This window comes from Hydra vulgaris, chromosome 10 (assembly GCF_038396675.1).
Source record: "Hydra vulgaris chromosome 10, alternate assembly HydraT2T_AEP".
In the NCBI taxonomy this organism is placed as follows: domain Eukaryota; kingdom Metazoa; phylum Cnidaria; class Hydrozoa; order Anthoathecata; family Hydridae; genus Hydra; species Hydra vulgaris.
In genome coordinates, this window is record NC_088929.1 from 13,795,001 (window position 1) to 13,817,880 (window position 22,880).

The 22,880-nt window shown below is 26.9% G+C and overlaps 1 protein-coding gene across 2 annotated transcripts in view; it reads right to left on the reverse strand.

Moving 5' to 3' along the window:
- Window positions 1-22,070, reverse strand: part of LOC100213982 (splicing factor ESS-2 homolog) — a 27,327-nt gene extending 5,257 nt beyond the window's left edge. Inside the window, exons 1-6 of one of the 2 annotated variants that reach the window (XM_065807300.1) lie at window positions 21,839-22,070; window positions 15,369-15,492; window positions 12,328-12,481; window positions 4,409-4,826; window positions 4,018-4,199; window positions 3,668-3,878 (exon numbers count right to left, since the gene is read on the reverse strand). In XM_065807300.1, coding sequence (XP_065663372.1) covers window positions 3,668-3,878; window positions 4,018-4,199; window positions 4,409-4,826; window positions 12,328-12,481; window positions 15,369-15,485 — 1,082 coding nt within the window. In that variant the 5' untranslated portion in view covers window positions 15,486-15,492; window positions 21,839-22,070. Of the gene's footprint in view, window positions 1-3,667; window positions 3,879-4,017; window positions 4,200-4,408; window positions 4,827-12,327; window positions 12,482-15,368; window positions 15,493-21,751 lie in introns of both variants that reach the window. The other variant, XM_065807301.1, reaches the window with a different exon arrangement.
- Between the last annotated feature and the right edge of the window lie 810 nt (window positions 22,071-22,880).

Sequence of the window (22,880 nt, forward strand, 5' to 3'; positions counted from 1 at the left end):
CTTATTCTAATTTTACGAGCGCGATATAACACGCTTGACAATTTTCTTCATCACAAGCCCTGTGTGTATATATATATATATATGCATATGTATCTATATATATGTATAATATACATATATATTTTATCCATATATATACATTGTATATATATATAAACATAAAATTTTAAATATATATATATTAGGTATATGACCAAGAAACTTTTTTCAAAATTTTTATTTTCCTGATGTTGCATTTGATGAACTTTTACTAATAGATCACTGTTTTGAGGTTTATTTCATTGGATCACAAAAAAACGTCTCGCACCTAGCACCTCACCACTTCTAACTTTTTCGATTTTTCACTTGATTTTGTTCCCAGTTCTTACTTCCTTATGCTTGACTTTGATTTTTAAAACTGTAAATATATAATATTGTATATTGTATACTTGTTCATATCATTCAAACAATTTTTGCAGTATTAATTTGCAAGATCTGCTGTTTAGTGCCGTATATCTGCTTATTACTGCTGTATATACCACACGTAAAACAGGATATGAGTGACAAATTGTGTAAAATGCCGTCCAACAGAGATATCGTTGGAAGATTCTTGGGACTCTTTGATGAATTGAAAGGACGACATGATCAACTAACAAAAATATTTTTGGCAGAAGTTTAATTTTCCTGTTCTTTCCAAACAACAAGTGTCTGCTAATGTTGACAAACTTATCACATCATTTGAGAAACACAGAAAGCGACCTAATGCAATATTTGAAGAAAATCTTGCTCATCTGTTTGATATAACAAAACCAGATGGAAATTGGCTTTGTAGTGAGGACAAACAACTGTACAAAGTACAAATTGAATCAGATGGCAGGGTGAGATATACAACTATGAAAGTGGCTCCTATGTCAACAATCCATCCATCAAAAAGGGCCAAAAGCACATCAGAACCCTCGACAAACTAAGCGGTTATCTCCGTACCACTTTCCTGCGATAGTGAGGATTCTGAGGAAGGAAGCAGCAGTGGTGACTCGGAGGCAGTTCCAGGAGAATCTCCCAGAAAGCATGCAACACATCAGTCAACTAAGTCTGCTGCCAAACTAGTGTCTAGTCACTCTTTGTCAACCAGAAAAACGTCACGGGTGCTTCAAAGTCTGGATGAGGATGGAGTTAGTGTCCCAACACCATCACAGTCTGGAGTCTGGCGTCGAACAATCAGAGATGCAGAACAAGTTAAGAACCACCTCATGGAACTGATCTCTGAAGAGAAATTTTCTTTGCATTTTGATGGTAAGAAAATTGACAAGACTGAGTACCAAGTTTTGTGCTTGAAAAATGACAAAAGATCATTAAAACTTGGCATTTTGGTGATTACAATGCTTAGGACAGTATTCAGATGATCATCTCTGACACAACAGCTGTAAATACTGGTGGCAAGAATGGAGTTGTAGCCAAGCTTCAGAAAACATTTCAAGACAAAGGATTCGATGAACCTCAATACATCGGCTGCCAACACCACATTCTTGATTTTGTTCTACGACATGTGTTGGATTTCTTTTTTCCTATACAGTCACAGTCGCCTAACATTAACTACAAATTTATTGATGAGATTATGGAGCATTATGATGATTTAAAAAAATGCCTACAAGGGCACAGCAGTGGTAGCAGAGTATGAGAACCTTGGCTGGAGAGATGACTTTAAATTTCTTTTTCAGCTTTGTGAAGCATACAAGTTTTACAGAAATGAGGAAAAATGGCCTCGTATCAAATGGCACAAGCTGCCGTCACTGCACAGTGCCAGGTGGAACTCAAGAGGCATTTTTACGCTTATTGCATTTTTCATTCTTCCAAACTGGCGAGAACAGCTGAGGATAACTTGCGATTTCATTGCAACTACATGGTCGCGGGCCTGGTTTTCAAACCAGCACTATGCAGAGGCGGCTTATGAAGACCTACTGTCAGCAATATCCCAACTTAAGTGTTCCAAAGCTGTGAAATGCTTCTCTACCCACTGGAAGAAGAAACCATGAGTGCTTGATGTGCCTCGATCCAACATAGTAGCTGTAAAGTTGATGGAGGACATTCGTTCTTCTTGCAGAACAAACAAATATCTTAACTGTAAATTTATTAATGCTAATACACAAATCTGAAAGATTATTAACATCACTACAAATGCTGTAGGACAGTGTAGGTACTCATTCTCATGTATTTCTTATGTGTATTGTATATAAAGCATGTATATATATATATATATATATATATATATATATATATATATATATATATATATATATATATATATATATATATATATATATGTATATATATATATATATATATATATGTATATATATATATGTATATATATATGTATATATATATATATATACATACACATAAATATATGTATATATATATATATATATATATATAATATATATATATATATATATATATATATATATATATATATATATATGTATATATATATATATCCAAGGTCAATATCTGTCAAATATGTCTGAGACATAATTTCTACCGACATAGAATGTCCCACATATTTTGACATATTGTTTGATATTCTTGAAGAAAAAATCAATCTAACAAATTTATTGCACATTTCAGCTTAATTTACAGAGTTAAGTAAAAATAGTTTAACAAATTTGTTGCTTTTTTGTAATCAATTATGCTTCATAAAACTTTTACTTTAAACCCTATAAGCAAATATCAATTGTTTCATAAAGGTCTTTTTCTGCCCTTTTTAGCAATGTATCATTTGATAGTATTGACTAATATTACCATTTGATAGTATTGACTAATATTGACTAGTATTAATGCATCGTGTGATAGTATTTGATAGTATTGATTAGTATTGGCACTTTCCCTTATAAGAATGTAAAAACCATCTCAAGCTGAGTTTTTATCACTGAAAATGGTTTTTATTAGTATGACGAAACTTAAAATTATTCTTTTGATTAAAATAATAATTAAAAAAAAATTTTTTTTCAGTTATTTTTAATTATTAGCTGATCCTGAAAAAGATTTCATTATGAAAAATTGAATTCAAAAGATTCTATGAAAAAAACGGTTCACAGAATTTCAAAAAATTTGTGCCAAATTAAAGTCATTTAAACTGAAGAATTTGAAATATTTCGCAAAAGTTATATTCAGCTCATTAAATTCATATTAAGAAGAATAACCGGTAGTAATTTATAACTAATTACAAATAATATACTTTTTGTTATACTAGTTATGATTTATTTATCAGCAGAAAATAATTCAGACATAAAAATATGTCAAAATATGTCAATAGAAAATATGTTGACATATTTTATGTCAGCAGAAAATAATTCAGACATAAAATTATGTCAAAATATGTTGATAGAAAATATGTGGGACATATTTTATGCAGGCAGAAAATATGTCTGAAAATATGTCGACAGATCTGCCAGACATATTATGTCGTGACAACCCTGTATATATCTTTATATATATATATATATATATATATATATATATATATATATATATATATATATATATATATATATATAATATATATATATATATATATATATATATATATATATATATATATATATATATATATATATATATTTCTTTAATAAACTGCTCCTAACTGGTTTAAAAATAAACAAGCCAAGCTATTTTACTATTTACTTACAATAAAGAAGCTGTAGCAGCAGCAAAAGCTTTCTTTCGTTTCTCTCGATGCTGTTTACTAGCTTTCTCAGCAAGAGAATGTGCTAGCATTTCCCGTCGAGGGGGTTCAGGTATTTTAAATGAAGGAACATTATTTGATAAAGGTGTTGCATCAAGGCGTAATGGAGTGCCTTCAATTTCTCCCCACGTCATCAATGGGGAAGCATCTACTCCTAAAAGAATATTGTTTATCAGAAAATTAAAACTACTGGAATAATTTGCATTAGCTTTAGGCAGAGTAGAAACAAGTCTATTGAAGTGAAAACAAAGGATATAAAAATTACTTTAAAAAATTATAACAAAAAAATAAACCTGGGGCAGGTGATGGAGTAGCAACAAACCCATATCCCTGAACAGTTGGTGTAACATTTTGGTGCTCCAGATGCCCATCAACACCTACCTTACCAGTTTTCTTTCTTAAACTAGAAAGATCTTGGGTGGCTCGCACTAAACTAGCATGACTGGCAGCTGAATCAAAGGGGTCTGATTTGAATCTTTAAAATAAAATTTTATATCAAAAACAAATTTAAAAACTTTTATAACAAAAAAAATATTTAAATATAAAGCCAAAAAACTAGAAACTTATTAATAATATTTATCTAAATAAACCTTAAATTTCATATAAAACATTTTACTATAAGAAAAACTTCAAATAAATATAAATTAGAAATTTATTTTTAAACTAAAACTTCAAATGACAAACCGTGTATTTTCATGTCGTATAACTTGTTGAGCTTCACCTTTTTTCTTAATAAACTCTTCAAGACTTAAGTCTACTCCATCTGGTGTATACATTAATGCATTGCGTGGGACATATTTCCATGTCTCAACATTAGAAGATAAATTTTCTAATGCCTTTAACTGTTCTTCATTTGATTTTGGTAGTGTTAATGCCAAAATTTCCCGTGCTTCTTGTTCTTCTTGTTTTTCAAAAAGCCATGCATATTTTTCTCTGTGTTTTTTTCGAGTAATTTCCATTATTTTTTCAAAGGATGCATTATCTTCAGATGTATTTTTTAATAAAAAACTATCGAGAGACAACTTTTGGTTTTTATCTTTATCAATATTGCTTAAGCTATCTTCTTCTTTTAACTTAATATCAAAGGTACGTGGCGTTTCCTCTGTAAAATAAATTACTTTTAATTATTTTTAAATTACTTTTAAATTACTTTTAAGCAAAATAATTATTAAGATACTTTAATAATAAAAAAAAGAAATAATAAAACAATAAATAATAAAAATACAATAAATAATAAAATTTTTGAAATTTTAATGGAATTCTCTAACAACTTATTAATTTGATCCAAATAAAAATAAGTAAAAAAAAAAAATATAACAAATAAAAAATTCAATGTAACACTATTTTACATAAAAATATATTTTGCAATAAATTTCATGAACTTAAATTTGATTATATAGAAATTTATTTGCCTTAATTTTCAAGTCAGTTCAGACTAAGTGTAATTACCGATAAAATAATTAAACAATAATACATAAAATGTGATTGGTTGTGCAATCAGGCCAAAAAAATATTATAGAGAAACTTGTTTGTATAATTTCATAACAATTTATATTTATTATATACAAGAACCTTTTCCAATTGATCAACTTAAATTAATTTTGTTGATGTTTGTCAGTTGATTGTTTGAATTTAGTTTTGAAATTTTGCCATTATAAAAAAAGGCTTTTATATTTCAAGAAGCTGTCCTCTTCACAGGAAGTCTTAAGATTGAACTTAACTATGCAACTGATAGTTCTATGTTTCTCACTCAAATTATTGTAAAGAAGCTTCCTCTTGTTAATATTATTATTTTAATATTAATATTAAGTTAAAAGAATCCTCCAGTGCTCAACCATCACAAATCCAAAAAATCATGAAATGACAGTCATCGTGTTATAAAAAAATTCATTCTAAAAAGTTACAGCAAATATTATAATGATAATATTAGGTCAAACCCTAATTATTATGCATAATGTCATAGATTAATAAGGTTTAATAAATAAATTTGAATAATTTTTTTTTAATTACTTAGTTAACTTGAGTAACTTTCTAACAACCAAATATTATTTTAATATAATACTACTATAAGTACTGTTAGTAAGTAACTTGTAAGTACTGTTAACTACACACAAAAAAACATGTGTCAATTATTTTAACACAAAACTTTTTTAACTTGGTAATTAAAAATTTAGTAGCACTAAAACATCTTTCTTAATTAACTAATGATGATGGTAAAGATGTTTTTACTTTTTTGAAGAAGACTTGCTTGTTATTAAGTTCATTATTAAACTTGACTATTTCCTAGTTTTGTGCTAGGAAATGTCAAGGTTTTGTAAACTCTTTTTTGTAAAATTCTTTGATTTTAACATTGTAGGTTTCACATATAACTGTAGATGCACCCTTAAGTTGATAAAAAGACAATCTCTTGCTATTACTGGAAGTACTTTTACAAATTTTATCTCTTCTACTAAAAACATTTGCACCAAATAATGTCTTCTCTAGAACATTGATATCAATAATTTCAATTATTGATATCAATGTTCAATCTAAACAATCTACCAAGTGAATTCCAAAAGGAAGTGAATAGAAAATACCAAACGAATCGTTTAAGAATGACATAGTTGATTAGTTATTTAAGACAATTTTACAGCTTTTTTTATTACACTTTATTTTTACCAATTCTAAAAATATGATTATCAGGTTTTAAATCAATATCAAGATTTGTCTTATTTAATTTAAGAACATATTCAGCCTTAATTGAGCCAACAACTCTCATCATTCCAAGACAATAAACTGGACTATCTGATTACTATAAGTTTAGGCATATTAAACTTTAATTTTTATTGAAGGTCTGTTTATCCACAATCACTTTTGACCATAAAACATCTTTGATTTTAACTTGAAGCAGCCTTTTTAATATCAATACCTTTTGACATATGATACATGGTTTATTTCCGTTTATAACACTTCAAAGGCATGATTAACAGCATTTGACTTCAACCATTCAAGACAAAACAAGTTTAGGAGGATCTTTTTTTGAAAAACTAGCAAAAATAGTAAGCTCCACCCATTTAATTTTCCATTACTATAATTATTTTTAAGTTAAACTATAAATATGTATGTAAACTAAAACTACATAAATATAAATAAAAATTAGACAAAACTATTATTAACCAATAACTAAAAAACAAGTTAAACTACTTGTGTACAAATATTTCTAAAAATGTACTGATTATTTAAATTAAAAATTTTACTTGATAATCAACATGATCAATTAAAAATTTGGATGTTCAATTTTAATAATTTTGATTTCAAATTTCTTAAAATAAACATCATCTGTAACATTTTTTAATGTTGCATACATAATTAGTAATTATAGCATAATTAGTTTTGTTCATCTTAGTGTGTAGTTTTGTTTACATCTGATAAGTTTATGCAACATCAAAGAGTCTGAAAATTGAAAAAAAATGTTTTACTTAATAGAAAATCCTGCACATACTCAATAACTGAAATCCATGAAAATGCTTGTTTGTCTTTAAAAAACTACTAAAACTAAACATTGTTTTTTAAAACCAATCATTGCCTGTAAAAAAGATCATCCAATGGTTCCTGGTCATATTAATCAATATTATTGTCAGCCAAAGTGAAGAGCTCATCTAGGTCATATTTTAAAAAATCTGGAAAAAAATTTGCAAAAAAAGTTTCAAATTTATTTTCCCTCCTATTTGTCTTAATTTAGCTTTGAACTCTCTCAACTTTTCTGAAACTTTTACTCTGTTTTGTATGGATAATGACTGAAAAAGTCTAAAAACATATTTTGCAAAAGTATGTATTTAAATTTGTATTTACTGAAAACTTTTTGGATATCCAGAAACAATAAAAGTTAAAAGGAATATCCCGAATTCTAGATATATCTGGAAAAAGATAATCCCTGAAAGTGACATAAATTATTTTTATAAAAAATGGCATCTCCTTTTTCTAAAATCTCATTAAGCATTTTCGAATAATTGCATCAATTCGACCCAATCATGCCAGATAGATGTGTCTTATTATCAAGAAAATACTTTGGGAGTGTTGTACTAGTGTAAGAGTCAGTGTAAAGAGTGTGACCAATAAAAGGTTTCATCAGCACACATGGTATTGTTGCTGATGAAGACATCTGATCATTTGTATCAAACATTTCTTTCCCGCAGTATACAAAGAACTCTAGTATTATTTCTTCTAAAGTTGCTAGTTCATATAATATAATACCAAAATTAGCACAAATGGTTTTCATATATTGATAGAAATGTAAACGACCTTTATTAAGGATAAGCAACTCATCAACACCAAGATTTTTCCTGGTTTATATACAGTTTTGAATTAGTTACATAGAATGCTAATGACTAGTAAATGACTTTGTAAAGACAATCTCTGTTTTCATCAGTTAAATTGTAATTTTCATCTTCATTGTTATTGAAGTTGAAAAATTTCAATAACAAATAAAAACAATTTCAACTCATCACTTCTGAAAAATTGGAGTATTGTACAATGCATCCTTCAACCAATACTGAGTTTGGGTTATAAATAACAAAATTTAGTAAAATGATAGCAATAAAGGTTTTAATTTCTGCAACACTAGTTTCCAATAAAGTTATTGACGCAAATAAGCTTTCACTGTCAATACTGTTAAATGATGACAAAACAGAATTAGTAAAAAAAATCAAGCCCCAGTTGATCAACATTATTTTTAAATTCATTTTCATTTTTGGAATAATAGTAGATATCATATTGTTTTTAAGTCAAATTTTATCAATTTATCATTCTCAACATTATCTTCTCTGCTATCTTGATCATTTTCTTCAAGTATGAAGTGTAAATTTTTGTCTATATTTGAGAAAACCTTTTTGAGTGAAGACGATGAATTAGCCATTTATCAAAGTTGAATATCTGCTGTTCAAATCGAGCTTTTTTTAAATGGTTTTTGCTGGGAGATCAGATTATTATTCTAGTTTTTATTAATCTAAGTACTAAAGTTGCTTAAAAAACCCAGATTAATAAAAATTTCACCCATCGCATCAGGTTAAACAAATCTTCATCCATCACTACCCGGGATACTAGTATTTTAACAACATACTTTATAACCCACTATGCAGGATATTGGTAAGGAAAGGATTTAAACAAACTGTTAAAACATCAAAGGGATTAAACAAAATCAAAGAATTTAAACATAGGGTTTAATCAAAAGGTTTAAACAAACTGTTAAAACATCATTAAAATCTGATCATTAAAACTTATCATTAAAACTAATCATTAAAACTAACCATTAAAATATCATTAAAAACTGATTATTAAAAAAAATCAAGTGATTAAGTAGGTATTAAAAAACTCAACTTTAAAACTATTGAATCATTCCTATCACAGTATTAAAGTTTTCCTTGATGAACAACACTCTCCATCATTTTCAGTAACTTATGGAGGACTACAAGGTTCCAACTTTGCTCTTAAGTTGCTCTTAAAAACTTATAGGTTTGATATACAATATTTATTTTATGTCTAAACTAATGACCAGACAATTTGTTTGAAAAGATTCCCTAGAGTTATTCCCATAAAATCATTCAGACCTTGTCACCCTTATGTCTCAGAACTCCTTTATTTTTACATCATTTGCAGTCCATATTAAATAAATAATAACTGTGAAAATTTTAGCTAAAAATATACATGGGTTCTTGCGATATCGTCAATTGAAATAATGCCAATTCAGCATTTTTGTGGAAGAGACAAAAAGCCACTTTGACATATATTATCTTGATAATGGTTTAGGGGATTTTCCTAAAATTTTGAACCAAATTAGATTTTTCCTTGAAGGATTCAAAAATACAAAATACAAAATTATTAATTGATGCAATTATGTGAAACAAAATCTAATTTTTATTTAAATAATTGTTTGTGCTTTTGAAAATGCGGAGTGTATGCTTCACTGATGTAAGCTATGCCCTGGTATTCAAGCATTAAAAATTTTTTTAGTGCATAAGTTTAACAACCATGAGCTAGAAGGAGATGTAGTATTTAAGCAATGGCAGAGTACTGATTGCAGGACACTGCTGCTACAATCAATGCCACTAGATGAGTTTAATGATTTCTTATGTGACAGCATTGACAACCTAACCACCATTCATTTATAGCGAAAACACAAAGTAGATTGTTGAAAAATCGTAAAGAAAATAAAAACCAAGATGAATGTTTGATGTTAAGAGATTTTCCTGAAGATTATAAATATGTTGTTCAGGATAAAGTTCAAAGCTATCACAGGAGCAAAAATTGATGTTCACTTTTTTCAATTATAATTTATTTTCAAAAAACATTTCTCAAACAAAAATCTTTTTGTTACCTTTTAGAAGATCTTAATCATGAAACAGGATTTGTTTATAAGAAGATATGACTATGATATGTTTACAAGAAAATATGACTAAATATATCAAAGAAAATCTACCAGATGTGTGAAATATTTTTCTGATGGCTGTGCGGCACAATTTAAAAACTTACCAGCCATAGGTAATCCGCCAGTGATGGTATTGGTGGCACTGTAAAAAGAGTAGATTGTCAAGTAAGTCTAAAACAAGTAACTAATGGGCATATTTTGGATGTTAATTTAATGTACTCTTTTTGTAAAACGAAAATAACTGTCATTTGTTTTAAATTATTTTCAAAGGATGAAATTGACAACAAATAAAAAGTAAATTAAATATATATGAATATATATATATATATATATATATATATATATATATATATATATATATATATATATATATATATATATATATATATATATATATATATATATATATATATATATATATATATATATATATATATATATATATATATATTTAGATGGTAGAACAATTCCTGGTAAATTGATGTATCATCATTTTATTCCCTTAAGTTCAAATACAATAAGTTATAAAAAAACAAGTGTGAATACACATACTGAAGTACTTGATATTATTGCAAAAAACAAAAATAATAAAGAGATTTCACAATTAAAAAAACATTAAAAAAATGGGCTATATTGCACAATTTTATGTTGAATTTGGTGGATAGGAATTGCTGAAGATGTGAGTGAACTTGTCAGTCAGATTTATGCATCCACATAGACCAGGTAAAAAATTCTTTTGTCCAATAAAAAATGAGTGATGGATGCTTAACTCTAAAGTTGTATGCATAAATTCTGCACCCACAGCAATATCAGGTCGTACATTTAACATATCTGAACCAGGGATGCGGAGTCCCAAAAGGACTCCGGCTTTATATCTCTACTTCTTCCAAACCTGTTATATCCAAAAGCTCTAAATGTTTGTTGACTTATGATCTGCTATAAGAAAAAAAATCATAAGATTTAATGACTTGAAACTTGTTGTTTTTAAGCCCAGTGTCCTGGAGTCCCGGAGTCCTTCCCGCCATTATACTTAAGGACTCAAAAAATGATTGTTCCTCTAACCTAAAAGTCTTAATTTTTTTCCTATTAGTAGTCCATAAACTTATTTATATTTTTAGAGCTCCTGGATACCAAAAACTAGGATAAACTAATATTTTTGTGAATTTAAGCAGTTATTTAAAACAAATAAATAAATGTTTAAAATAATGTTGTAATTTATTTACATATTTTTAGTAACAAATACTAAAAATATGTAATTTATTTACATATTTTTAGTAACAAATACTAAAAATATGTAATTTATTTACATATTTTTAGTATTTGTTTTATCTTTTTTTTTTTCTTTCTATGTCTGGTATGAGGTGGAAGTGGAAGGGAGGGGGAAGGAATAAGAGGGTTAGGAACAAGTTGCATTTCCTCTTACCCCCTTCATATGCTTGTGACTAAATAAAAAATATAAAGATTATAATAAAATTTTATTAAAAATTGTTAAAAAAACATTTTATTTCCTTTGTTACAAAACTTAGTTTTTCAAAAATTGGGAAAGATATTATTTTAGGAATGCTTACTTGGATTAAATATTACAGAGACAATTATGTTTTTGATAAACCTAAGATGAAATCCACATTTCTGCCAGCATTTTCGGGTGACAGAAATGTTGTCATTTTAGGGATATATGTATATATATATATATATATATATATATATATATATATATATATATATATATATATATATATATATATATATATATATATATATATATATACCTAAAAACATAACTTTGTTAAATTTAGTGCAAATTTTGAGTTTTCTCTTGTTTAAATATTTTAGATAAAGTATAAAATATTTTGGAAACAGAACTTTTGTTGTAGGTACAAATAACAACAAATTTTCGATAATTATGCTTAACACCTTTTTTTTTTTGCTGATTTAACAAATGTTATAGGATAAAGTGTATTATTTGAACGGAACTATAAATTCAAGATTTTCGATAAGAAAAGCATAAGATTACTAATCTTCTATTTCCCTCCCTTATCCTCTCTTTTTTTTTCAATGATTTTATTCAACTTTATAATTTAACTCAAAACATTTACTTAACATAACAAAAGAAAAAACTATTTATTAAAACCTGTTATCTGCTACTTGTACAAAATTTTTTTATACTTGAAAACAACTACTTAACACTTAGTTTACATACTTCTTTCAGCACAAGGTGTTTCTCTCTCCAGCTGGAGCTGAATTTCTCTAAGTTTTTCAACATCATCGGTCTCCAATGCATTAAGATAGTGCAAACGAAGTTTTAACTTGGTTAGCTCAGGATAAAAATCTCTCTCAACTATTTTTTCGAGTATCTAAAGAGCTTATTCAATTTGTACATTGCTAATACACACACACACACACAAAAATCAATTTTTTTATATTTACTTTTTTGGTATATATTAACTAAGTTGATTTTAACCTCACAAATTTGATGCAGATAAAAAAGCTAATATGTAATAAGCTATATAAGTAACAAAATAACTTTATATGTTGTAAATAAGAAATTATATGCAGCATGAATCTAAATGTTTTTTATTTTAAGTTAACAAAAATTAAAATTATTCCTAGAAGTTTGTGCTTTAATATCAGGCCTTTTTTTAATTTATAGAATTTTTTAGATTGTTGCAATTTGTTTTGTAAACATTTATTTTATTTTTTTACTATTATTATATATTACAAAAATTTATTTACTATTAAAATTGCTACAATAACAAAATATTAAAAAATAAGTGTCAACATATTTTGTCAATGTAGCAATTTGTAAAGAACGCAGAAAAGAAGAATTTAAAGCTTTTTGTTTGACTATTAAACCCTTTTATACCATCCATTGACAAAGAATTTCTAATTTAAACTTCATAATTACATAATAACTACTTTTTTCCGTCTTAAATTTTCAAGATTAAAATTGTGTAAACAAAAAAAGTGTTTTGCAATAGAATCAATTTCATATTTTGACATGAAGAAAGCAACTATGGTCAAGGTAATTGAGGACTGCATGTATCACAACACGGCATTCACCCACCTGTCCCTCACCCCTCCTACTTCTATGTGGCAAGTTGAGGTATAGGGTTGTGGGAGGAAAGGGAGCAAGGAAGAATGAATAGGGACAAAAGGGGTTTGTTATTGACTACTTTGAATGTTACGGGGGGCCTCAGTATACCTTTATAAAGGGTGTGGGCTTTAGTTTTGAGTCTGTCCCTCCTCCCCACACATCTATACTTATCAATATATAATAATAACAAGCTTGTGATTTCTTAATTTGATACTTTATAATTATTCCTATAGCATGACAAAGATGGTAAACTATGATAACCCATCAAAAATAATAATACCTAGGCAGGGCTTGTGATGAAGTGAGCGTGATCGCGCTCCGCTCGTAAAACGCGCCCGTAAACGGTATTTTTATCGTTCTAGGCGCGATAAACAACGCTTGTTCAGTTTATAATGAGTGTATAAAATAACGCTCGTCCAATAGTTCAAGATTATTTTTTCATTTTCATAAACTATTTAACAAAGATTTTTTATTAAAGATATTCTATTATCAAAGCACTGATTTAAATATAAAAAGCACTACGTCATTCTCTTTTGCACTAACGTAATGAATGAGCAGTTTGAAGTCGTTAATAGTCACTAATTTCAATAATGGAATGTGCACGTGGAAACACAATGTGAATACAAAAATGCGCAAATAAAATAAGAATAGAAAACTAGAAAACCGTTATAAGAAAATTGAAACTGCAGAGTATTTTCAATCTTGTGAAAATATCAAGTAAGATTTATTTGATTTATTGTTTGTAATATTCCACACATCGTTTATAATAAAAATAAATATTAATAATAGAGTAACTTTTAAAATTAGTTTTTGTTCATAGTTTAGGTTTTTTATTAACTATTATTTATTTTAACTCAAATTTAAAACGATTCTGTTGTTTAGAATGTTCGCAATCAAGGACATTCAAAAAGGAAACAAAGAAATGGAGTCAATATTTATTAAATGGAAAGTTGTTATTATTATTATTTATTATTATTTCAAATTATTCTTGTGTTATTTTTTTAAGATAACAAAACGTAATTTTAAAAAGAAATTTTAGAAAAAAATTAAATAATTAATTTGAATAAAAAATATCAAGAAATATAAAAACCATTAACCGTTAATTAAGTTTAGAGCGTCACATTTTAAAATACATTTATTAAAACAACGAAGCTGTTATAGCAAAAAAATAGCAAAACTAAGTCACTAAATTATACTTCAATACTAAATCAATAAGAAGTTGCATTTTTGTTTGATATTATTTTTTTATAACATAAATAGTTAAAAATAAAATCGCGATCTGACAATATACAAGAAGTTTGGAAGTATAAAAATCTACTTCGTTGAAGTAGTTTCATGAGTGTGATACTAATTCAAACATTTTTTGACAAAAGAACTATGTAACAAATAAAAAAGATATAAATAATAAAAAGCTTTTTATGAGCATCGCCTTCAGCAATTTTCATGATCGCCGACGTTATCTCGAGCGCACATAATCACACTCAATGAAAACTTATTCTAATTTTACGAGCACGATATAACACGCTTGACGATTTTCTTCATCACAAGCCCTGCCTAGGAATACAAATAACTTGTTCATTAAAACTGAAAGTCCTTGAAAGAACTTTTCTGTATTTTTGTTGATATACAAATTGTTTTCAAATAACTTTATCTCTTACATCAATATCAAACTTTAAAAAGTTGTCATAACTGCAATTAATAAAATGATCACTGACAGGTGCTTCTGGTAAACAATATGCTTGATTTGAGTTTTGATTTAACTTTTTTTCTTTCATGTTAGTTTTTCATAGACATTCAATTCTTGAAAAATTTTTGGCTATGAATTGTAAGACTATTGGTATTTAGAATGATAAATTAATTTCTATTGTAAACAGAATATTATGACAGAATAAAAAAATACTAAAAAAAATGCAATCGGAACATTAGAGTCCCAAGTATAATTTATTAATTATTAGAGGTAAATCAAGTATATAGTTGGAAAAACAACTTTAAAATAATTTAGTCCCAAAAAAATAAATTTGTAAGAAAATTTTACAAGCTAATAATTAGAACCTTAAAATTTTTGATAATACTTTTTTACCCAGAGTTTATCAGAAACAAATTCTTGTTAATAATCACTATATACCTCTACAAATTGGTAAACTTACAGTTAAATATTCCTCTTCATCCAATATCTTCTGCTTGATTTTGGTATTTGTTGTGTAAACTGGACCTGAAACTGCCAGCATATTTTTATCCTTGGAGGCAACTACTTCATTTGCCATTTTAAATCTAAATATTTAATATATATATATATATATATATATATATATATATTAATATATATATATTGTAATTAAATTAATGGTTTTAACTTTCTGACAACACGCAAATGTTGGATGAAAGTCAAAAGTAATTAAAAGTGACATATTTGTTGGTATAAGAATCATTTTTTTCCCTCCGTACTCCCAAATGCAACAATCTATATATATATATATATATATATATATATATATATATATATATATATATATATATATATATATATATATATATATATATATATATACATATATATATATATATATATATATATATATATATATATATATATATATATATATATATATATATATATATATATATATATATATATATATATATATATATATATATATATATATATATATATATATACAGTACTGTGCAAAAGAAAGTAGCACCTAAGAGAATTTTAATGTATTCAAAATAAAATGTCAAACAAAATGAAATTAAAACAAGTATATAGGTACAAACACATTTTTTATTAAATTGTGTAATATAATACAAGTTTTATTAAAAACATTTAAATTTATAACTATACATGGAGACTTAATTAATATTTAGTGTGACCACCTTTATTTAAATAACACCTTGGAGTCTTTTATTTATACTTTTAAACAGATTTTTAATAAATGTGATGGGGATATTATACCATTCTTCTTTTAAAACATTCCAAAGCTTATTTCCATTCTTTAACAACCTTTCCATCTTCTTTCTGTCTAAGTAGTCCCAAACATGTTCGATTATATTTAAATAAGGGCTCCGAGGAGGCCAAGTCATGGTTTGAAGCACTCCCTCCTCTTCCGGATTTGACAAATAATTTTTAACTAATTTGCAAGTATGTTTGGGATCGTTATCCTGTTGTAGGATAAAATAATCCCCGATTAGTTAATGTCCAGAAGGCACAGTATGATTATGTAAAAATTATTAATATTTTTCACCTGTAAGCTTTTCTGTTACTCTAACAATATACTCTACCCTTTTTATTGAAATACACCCCCAAACTTGAATATTTCCTCCACCAATTTTGATAGTTGATGCTAGACTTGGCTCCATGAATGCCTCTCGCTTTCTTTGCCCAACATATTGATGTCTATTTGTCCCAAATATTTGAAATTTAGATTCGTCTGTAAACAATACTTTGTCCCATTGATTTTTCTGCCACTCTTTGTGCTCTCTAGCGAACTTTATTCTTTTTTCTTTATTACCTTTGCGTAGTAAAGGTTTTTTAATAGCTACACAGCCCTTTGTAAACCAGATTTTATTAAAGATAGTTGCACAGTAGATGCATGTACTAAAGTTCTACTAGCTCTTTTAAGATCTTAAACAAGTTCTGCGTTCACTTTCTTGCAATTTCATAGCGCTGTTATTTTTAAAAACTGTTCATTACGTAGGCTTAACTTCTTGGGACAACCAGACTTCTTTATATCCAATACATCACCAGTTTCATTACATTTTTTAACTACTTTTTGAACTTTGGCTCACAAATAATTCACACGTTTAGCTATTTTAACTTGACTATAGCCCTCTTCATGTAAAACAATGATGTGATTTCTGTCATTTATTGATATCTTTGGCATGTTAATAGTACTGAAATTATATTATTAACAAAATCATTAACTAACATAAATAAATATAGCTTTATTTAAAACAATATCTTAGTTTAATTTAAAAAAAAATCAATATCATTTACTTGTATTTATTTAAATATACATTTTTTTTTTTTAATTTCTTAGGTGCTACTTTCTTTTGCACAGTACTGTATATATATGTGTGTGTGTGTGTGTGTGTGTGTGTGTGTGTGTGTGTGTGTGTGTATGTGTGTGTGTGTGTGTGTGTGTGTGTGTGTGTGTGTGTGTGTGTGTGTGTGTGTGTGTGTGTGTGTGTGTGTGTGTGTGTATTATACAGGGCTCGAAATAACAAACTTTTTTCTACTGGACATTTTGTCCGGTAAAAACTTAAGTTTGCCAGACATGTCCGATAAAAATTAAAAAAGCGCAATAGAACGCCATTCCTGAACAGGTTTAAAATATTTTGTTTTTCAACTTGACCACGCAGTTTGTTTTGACAACTCTAGGTATTTCAAAATGCGCTTAAAACAAAAAGAAAAATTGTAAGATAAATTATCTATCAAAAAGAAAATCTTAAAGAAAAAGAAAAAATCGAAGCTCAAAAAACTAAAATTTGAAAAAGAAAATATATTTATATTAAGTTTTTAAAAAATTACTATATTATGTAAAGTGCTTTGTAAATTATTAAATAAAAAAATTATTACGTAAATATAATAAATAAATAATGTAACTATTAAATACATAATTAAATATGTAATAAAAATGTATAACAAAAATACAAAATTATTAAATACATCAATTACTATGTTAATATATTACATTTATTAATTATTAAGTATACTTATTTCTTTATTAAATAAAGTAACAAATTAATCATGTTTACAATAAATTCAATTAATGTTTACAATAAACTCAATACAATAATACTTTATTAAATAAAGTAACAAATTAATTATGTTTATAATAAACAAATTTTATTTAAACTATCAAAGCATAATACGCAAATTACATTTATATAAATATATATATATTTTTCAAACCTTTTCAAACTTTTTCTTGGATTAATTTTATAAAAGCCTGAAAACAAACATTATGTAACAACTCAAATTTAATAGCGTAATATAAAGTACTGGTTTCTTTAAGTATTCAAATAACTATTACATTAAAATTTTTATAAAATAAATTTAAAAGGGGTTTTAAAAGCTAAAATATTTGTTTGAAATTTATAAAAACCTTCAGACAAAAAAAAAAAAATCAAACTTCATATTTAAATTAATAACTAATTGTAACGTTATAGTATAAATGATAAAAACCGGGCTATATATTCAAAAAAAATGTAATGCTCTGGAGTCTTCTAAAAAATGAATGAACTCAAACAAATGACGTATTTTATTAACATAGCTGTGTGTACAACTTTATTTTGGATATAAAATAAAAAGGTAAAAAATAAAGTTTATGTACAATACTGAATTTATTAATAATTTTAGAACAATTAAAATGATTAGAAGATAAATGCACATAAAATATGTCAGACAAAATGACCGATAGATGTCGTTTTTTACTGGACAAATGCCAGACAATGTCTGGCGCTTATTTCAAACCCTGTATATATATATATATATATATATATATATATATATATATATATATATATATATATATATATATATATATACATTTTATGTGAACTATATGAAAGAAAAAGAAAATCTAAATAAACTAAATGGAAAATTCTATACTAAATAACTGTATATATAAACTACATATGATAGACTAGTGATGCAATATAAATAAATTTTATAATAATATTTCTACTATATAGACATAATTGACTGTAGGTTGTTGACAAATATCAAGAATAACAAGGGACGGAGCACAGAACCTTTAGTCACACCATTGAAAATCTTAAGCCATGGTAACATGTATTTACCCATTACAACTCTTTGCCTTTGATCATTTAAAAAAGACGATATCCAGTCAAGTAATACCTTAGATACCATAAGCTTCAACAGTCGTTTATGTAGAACTTTATCAAAGGCTTTGACAAAATACAAATAAATCATATCTACCCCAAAACCTTCACTCACTCTTGCTGCTAAAATTTCTAATGGTTCTAGTAAATTTGTTACACAGGCTTTATTTTTTATGAAGCCAGGTTGATTTTTTGACAGCAATTTATTTTCCAAGAGATGAGTCATTATCGCTTCTTTTATGGGGATTTCCATTTCTGAGCGTGATTTTTTATTTTTATTTGTTTTAGCAATTAAAAACTGGGACTTAAAGCAATATGCATACTATTATGATTTTCTTTAAAAACATTTATAACAAAAATACATTTATCATATTTTATGCTACATGAATAAATTTAATATATATTTTGATCATTTTATTTTTTTTGCGTAATAATATTCCTACAGTTTGAAAATAAACAACAATTTTCAAAAAACTATACTTTAGCTAGAAATAATTGATAACTGCCATTTCCCATTGAAAATATATTAAATATGAGTTGTAGAAGTTTAATATTTCACTTAAAATACTCATAAGCAATTTTTTTTTTTAATATCTACATGAAATTAACAAACTCGCAAGTTCCCTGATGCGTGACTTCCATGCGTGATCATTCATGAACTGCATTTAAACAATTGCTGTGACTCTATGATACTTAGTGCAATCCTGTAACTTTCTGGAAAGCTTTACTAATGTTTAAAACACCATTTAAAAAATATATAACACTAAAACTTTTATTTTTTGAGAAATTAAGGGTTATTTATCTAGTAATTAAAATTTGAATTTTTCTGTTCTGTGCGTGATTCTGTTTCAAACTTAATTTATTCTTTGTTAACATTACTAATGTATACTATTTTTTGTTTACAAAATATTTATATAGGTTAGAATTAAATGAGAACAAATTGGAGATCGTCAGTTTTATCATTATGAAAATAATAGACAAAACATAAACGAGTTTCTGTGCGTGATTTTCTAGAAATGCCTTTATAAATGCCTCCATAATTAAGTACATAAGGATTAATACCATTACTACCACATTCTTTGTTAACATCCAGTTTTTGCTGAACTGCCTTAGTTGTAATAACATTAATACAATGCCATTAAAAAAAAAAATTAATATGTGTTTCTAACTCCAGAACTTTACAAAAACTGATTGAAAACTTTTGTCTAATATATCAACAATCTCATGTCAGATGTGAGTACCTTTGCATGGTTTTTCATTGATAGTATTTTACCGATGTTTTTTTGAGTCTTTTTTGCATATTTGTAGAATTATCTTGATTTTTTTTTTTTTTTGCATTATTTATAAACTTTTTCACATAATCAATAGTGGATTCTTTTAACTGGCTTTTGACTAAATTTGTTACCGTTTTTGTATTTGTTTAATATATATTCAGATATTTGAATTTACCAGCTCTTAATTTGGCTCCATAAATTTTTTATTTTATGTATTAACAATTTAACTTTGGCTGTTATACATGGGTCTTTTTTAACTTTTTGATCATATCTCGCTATTTTTTTTTTGAATATTCAGCTTTAACTCATTTTATTTTTGTATGAAAGAATTGCAACAATGGTTCACGTTTAAAGCCTTGAACAATTCATACCAATTTATTAATTACCAATTTTATCTTTACGATTGTATTGTGTATTGATAGTGTCAAAACCTTGAATTTCATAGTTGAATTGTAATACATAGTGTGGTTTTACTATTTGTTCAAGTGGTGTGTCTATTTCACAACTCTAATTCTTTTACAGTTATCTGTAATTAGTAAATCAAGTGTGTTTGGAGGTTCACGATCAGATATTTGTAATGTTGGTTTAAAAATACATCGTTCAATATAGTTTTCATTTAAATTATCAATAAAATTTATATTAACTTCACAATTATGTTTCAGTTTTGTTGCATTATCTTCATCCCATTCTATGTGTGGTTATTAAAATCACCAGTTGTAATTAATCCAGCGTATTTTTTTTGGGGGTCTACTAGATTTTTGGCTGTTCCAAGCACTGAAATGATTTTAGTGTTTACGCTTTTTGGACTACTTGGCAGTCTGTAAATACATCTAACTAATAAATGTTCTGATCATATCTGCTCTATTTCATTGTCACATAATGCTAAATGACTAACGCATATTGTGATAAATTTTGCATTAAACACTACTCCACCGCTATTTTCACCATACTCTCTGTTTTTGTGTGTAGCAGTTATACCTATCAATGTTTATAACAGACTTATCATTGAACCACGTTTCACTTAGTAATATAATATCTAGTTTATCACTAGATGTACTTCCTAATGTATCAGCTAGTATACCATCTGAGATGCCCAAAAGTAATTCAACTTAAACACTATGAAAAATGCTTAAATTTTCATAGAGTTTATGTTAAATTACTTTTATTATTAAATCTAACTAAATATTATTAAAGTTTTTACAAAATAGAATTATATAATTGAATTAGTTAAAACAAATATAAGTTTTAAATTTAGGGTATGCTTAAGTTAATGAGATATATGTATAATACATATAATCTTCTAGGTTGTATGTAGTATGCCCATAACTAATGGCACATACTATATTTGTACATACATTTTTATAAATAAAAAAATTTACAAATTAAAAAATATATTTATATACTATACATACATTTTTTATAACTTGTTTAAACTATTTCACATTCATACACTTCAAATACATTGTATACATAATTATTAACCTTTCATACACTTTTACCTTGTAAAAAAAGTAATTTTCTCTGAACATGAGTTAAACAATTAACTTCACAAAAGTATAAACTTTTTTGTATATATAAAACTATGGTTATCTAAGGAATCGTCAAAACAAGCCCCCGGACCTAAATGAAGCACTTTGGACGAATCTCAACGGACCTTACTTTACCTTTATTTGGATCACGTTGACTCATTTTAATCAATTCCTCCTATTAAAAGTAACTTTTTTTAAGAATTTTTTAGAAAGGATGACTTTTGATCTTTTAACTATATTGCTAAAAGAAAAAATGTGTCTATTATTTTAGGGTGATTAAGAACTCGGATATCCGCAGTAGCGTAGTCAAGGTCATACAGGACCGCAGCCGCGTGGGGAGGGAGGCTATAGTTATTACTGGCCACAAGGCAACTTTTTCAAAAATTTTAAACTTGTCACATAAAAAAAATATGCGTGTATACGAGCATAGCAACATCAACAATTTGTACTATTATTATATAGCTAAAACTCTTTTTCAGAATAATATTTCACTTAAAACGATTGCTGTGACTCTATGATACTTAGTGCGATCCTGTAACTTTCTGAAAAGCTTTACTAATATTTAAAACATTATTTAAAAAATATATAACGCTATAACGCGTTATATATTTTTTAAATAATGTTTTAAATACTAGTAAAGCTTCTAGCTAACGCTAGAAGTGTTTCACGGGCTGTATGGTATGCGGCACCTTCTTGTTGAAATTATTTCGGCAAAAAGAACAGAGTTATCATGTCGCCATATTGAGCACCAGTAACAGTCACTGGTTGACCAGCTTTTCACCCCAAACAGTGACACGTTGTGGATGCATGTGGAAACTCAAAAGCGTCAAAGCGAAAATGTGTTTCGTCACTTAGGATGTTTTTGCTCGAAAAATCAGCATCCATTTGTTGATGCTCAGTAATTCATTCAACAAACTCTCTTTGCTGTGCATGGTCATTAGCCTTCAGTTGTTGTGTTAATTGAGTTTTATGAGAGCTTTTTGAAATTTGCACTTCTTGTTCACGACGCCGA